The sequence below is a fragment of the Microtus ochrogaster genome, chromosome 4 (assembly GCF_000317375.1).
Source record: "Microtus ochrogaster isolate Prairie Vole_2 chromosome 4, MicOch1.0, whole genome shotgun sequence".
Classification (NCBI taxonomy): domain Eukaryota; kingdom Metazoa; phylum Chordata; class Mammalia; order Rodentia; family Cricetidae; genus Microtus; species Microtus ochrogaster.
In genome coordinates this window covers 37,618,883-37,622,954 of record NC_022011.1, presented here as the reverse complement: position 1 = coordinate 37,622,954, position 4,072 = coordinate 37,618,883, and the positions used below count along the sequence as shown (strand labels likewise).

Here is a 4,072-nt window from a genome sequence, read left to right as displayed (position 1 = left end):
TTCTCTGTGGCTTTGGAGCCTGTCCTGGAACTAGCTCTTGTAGACCAGGGTGGTCTCGAACTCACAGAGATCCGCCTGCCTCTGCCTCCTGAGTGCTGGGATTAAAGGCGTGCGCCACCACCGCCCGGCTGTATTTGCTTTCTGTAACTGTGTATTGAGATGTACTTACTATTTTTTAGTGAATTTTTCAAAGGTATGATGGATTACTTTTTTTTATATTTAGAAATATATTTGGATATGCCATCTCTCCAGCCCGAAATTTTTTATTTATATGCACATTTAAAAAAAAAATTTATTGCTTTATAAATAATACCATTCAAAATTTCTACTTCTTTCCCTCCTCCTCTCCTCCCATTTCCTTCCCCCTCCCTTCTTAAGAGAGGACAGGGTACCCTGCCCTGTGGGAAGTCTAAGGCCTCCCCCCTCCATCCAGGCCTAGGAAGGTATGCATTCAAACAGACTAGGATCCAAAAAAGCCAGTACATGCAGTAGAGACAAATCCCAGTGCCATTATCATTGGCTTCTCAGTCAGCCCCCATTGTCAGCCACATTCAAAGGGTCCGGTTTGATCACATACTCGTTCAGTCCCAGTACAGCTGGCTTTGGTGAGCTCCCATTAGATGGGGCACACTGTCTCAGTGGGTGGATGCACCCCTCGTGGTCCTGACTTCTTCTCCCTGCTTCTCTTCAACTGGACTCAGTCTAGTGCTCCAGTGTGGGTCTCTGTCTCTATCTCCAGATGGATTATTTTTTTAAACTTAGAGTAGAAGTAGTAGTTCTCAGACTTCAGATCTTTAGCTAAATCTGTAGGATTCCCATTTTATTTAAAGGAGGCCTCAGGTTCTGCAGGTATAAAATTATTATTTTTCTTATTTACAGAGTGATTATACAGAAGACACAGTAGATACGAAGCCCGATAGAGATATTGAGTTAGAGCTTTCAGCACTTGATACTGATGAACCTGATGGACAAAGTGAACAAATTGAAGTAAGTGCCACAATTAGATAATTAGATGACTTTGTTCTGTTGTAAATTAAAATGCATAAAATACTGTCATATTGAAAGATTAACTTTTTATTTTCTTAGGAAATCTTGGACATACAACTTGGCATCAGTTCTCAAAATGATCAGTTGCTGAATGGAACAGCAGTGGAAAATGGCCATCCTGGCCAGCAACAGCAGAAGGACCCAGTAAAGCAGAAGAGACAGAGTTTAGGTGAAGACCGTGTAACTCTGTGAGTGTTAGACAGATCCTTCATCAGCAGGGGACATAGGATATAAATATTTAGAGAAGTAGATGTAGTGTTAGATTAATTTTGTCTTTTTACTATTATGGGGAACCCTTATGTATTAAAGTAATGATTTGGTCAATCTGTATTTTTAGGGAAATTTGAACTTGTAGTTTATTTTAATAACCCAAAACTTAACTATTTGTTGGGATGAAAGTTCTCTAGTCACTAGTATACTTCTTCAGTTTGGCCAGACTTGTAATTGGGAAATTAAATCCTAGACTAACACAGCTGTAACTTCAGCACCTGTTAGGCATTGTCAGGATCAGCTACTTACATGTTACTATCATGGAATCCATAGCAAAACCCTGTCTCAGAAACAAACCATAAGGGACTGGAAAAGGCTCAGGAGTTAGGAGCACTTGCTGCTCTTGCAGAGGCCCCAGGTTTGGTTCCCAGCATTCACATGGTTATTCACAATCAACAGTAATTCGTGTTCCAGAGAATCTTGAGACCTCCAAGGGCAGTGCACACATGTGGTTCACAGCCATACACAAAAACAAGCACCTGTATGCATAAATCTTTTTTTTAAAAAAAATCATAAAAACTAGAGCAAACAAAAAGTGTTAAGTGTTTCTTGTCTTAAAAATCATGTTAGGATTTTCTTGACTATTATATTGCCATTTTGTTTAATTACTGCCAAAGATTTAGGCCTGGTCTTAAGCTTGATAATTTATATGTCATCTAGTCGGTATTTTAATTTTTATCATAAATTTGGAAAATAGGACCTTTTTAGTGACTTCTTATATTTTAAAAATTACTTTGATTTTTATTAATTTTTGTGTGTCTGGGTATTTTGCCTGCATTTAGTCTGTGCACCATGTGCCAACCTTGTGCCTGCAGAGGCCAGAGTGGGCATTGTGTCTCCTGGGATTCGAGTTATAGACCTTTGTGAGCTGCCATTTTGGGTGCTAGGAATTGAACCCAGGTCCTCTGGAATAGCAGCTCCAGCCCCCATTCAATACTTTTCTTGATAAAGAAGATAGACTTTCTGTGGGCTCTTAGAGTTTGAAATAGCTTTTAGAGAGCATATATGGTAACTCTTAAATATGTGTACTTAATGTTAATTTGCTTTCACTATCATTTATTTTCTCATAGGGAGGAACAAAAAACAATTCTGCCGGTAACATCTTGCTTTAACCAGCCACTCCCAGTGTCTATTAACAGTGCAGGCTGCCTCCCCATCACCACATCTGTCAGTGTTGGCAATCTCATCCTGAAAACTCATGTTATGTCTGAAGATAAAACCGACTTTTTAAAACCTATTGCAAATGGGAAGATGGTTAACAGCTGAAAGGAGGCTCATCTTTCAAATTTGTGACCACACCTTGGAAGCATTTACACTAGCTTTTTATATATATATAATATATATTATATAATGTATATTTTTTTTAAAAAAAAGAATATTATTGGGGGCATCCATTTCCTGTGGACTCTTTGATACTTCAAGCCCTCTTGCATTAGCATTATGAAAAAAAAAAAGAAAATTTACTTTACTAGGGTAATGTTCACTTTCCAGAAATTATTGGAATTTGGACATTTAACTTAAGCTTCAAGCAGCTTTTTATGAGTTTGTAGCAATCCGGTGCAGTAACTGAGCCATTTCCTATTTTAAATGGCTTCTACAGCAAATTAACAACTCAGTTATTAAACTAGCAGGATCCTACAATGATACATCTAGTGAAAGTAGAGTTAATTAATTAACTAATTTATTTCTATTTTATGTTTCACTGAGAGAAATATCCATCTCATTCCAGATGCTTTATTTATCTTTTTTATTGAGCTTTGCATGTATTATTCTTTTTTGTTTTTGAAGAGTGAAGTTAGATGTTCTTACCATAGAGTTTTACAGGGTTATATACTAGCTTTACTGCATTATATGTAGAAGTGTGGTGCAGTGCTTTTATCTGTAGCATTTAATTTTTTTAATTTTCCATTTTTCAAGGATAGTTTCTGCTTTGTTAATATTTATACAAAGGCTACTTGTTGAAGTAATTAACTAAAAATATAACCAAGTGCCTAAGTCTTTCAGCTGATGTACTAGATATTAAATTCTCCTAAGTTATGCAGAATCGTTTTTACAATTTTGATAAATTATGCACTAATGTAATGGCAATTTTTTAAAATGCAGATTTAAGCCTGTACATTATTGAATCTGATGACTTGGCAAAAGAATCAGGTGCTTTCAGCTTTCTTGAGAAAACCCTGTATGTAGCGTTTGCACTGATTAACAAGACGGTATTGCTGGGTCTTTAATTTAAATTTATTTGGGTGTTCATTGCATTGTTTTACTTACATACTGTTTATTGTTTATTTCATATTGGGTTTAATTTTCCATGTTTTCTGACTGTTAGGTTGATAAGACTTTGAACCATGTAGTAGTAGAACATTGGCTAACATTTATCCATACTTAAAAACATGAATAATTTCTGCCCTGCCATAATGTGACTGAAATTTTTAGTTGGCATCTGTCTAGCCAGCCATGTCTCAGATTTGTGAGTGGTATTTTATTGAAGCTTAAATTTCAGTCAACGTTTGAAAACAAAAGCTGGGCATTTCTTCCTGGTGGTAATATTACCTATAGTTTGTTGGGTTTTTTTTTCCTCCGTTTCTTTAAGATTAGTTTGACTTTTATTGTTTTTTAATTAACTTCTGTGAAGTTGTTTACTCTGAAAATTGTACTGGAATATTTTAAGCCAAGCTGATCTTTCACCAGGTGTACTGTATGTAAGGGCTTCTCCTGCTAGCAAGATGCTTAAACAGGATCATGTTATTGGTCGTCT

At 36.3% G+C, this 4,072-nt stretch overlaps 1 protein-coding gene across 3 annotated transcripts in view; it reads left to right on the top strand.

The window, feature by feature from the left end:
- The window catches only part of Rc3h2 (ring finger and CCCH-type domains 2), a 53,896-nt gene extending 51,215 nt beyond the window's left edge, over positions 1-2,681 (top strand). For 2 of the 3 annotated variants that reach the window (XM_013345876.2, XM_005345936.2), the window contains 3 exons: positions 880-987; positions 1,087-1,235; positions 2,388-2,681. In XM_013345876.2, coding sequence (XP_013201330.1) covers positions 880-987; positions 1,087-1,235; positions 2,388-2,583 — 453 coding nt within the window. In that variant the 3' untranslated portion in view covers positions 2,584-2,681. The remainder of the gene's footprint in view (positions 1-879; positions 988-1,086; positions 1,236-2,387) is intronic. The other variant, XM_005345937.2, reaches the window with a different exon arrangement.
- Positions 2,682-4,072: the final 1,391 nt, after the last annotated feature.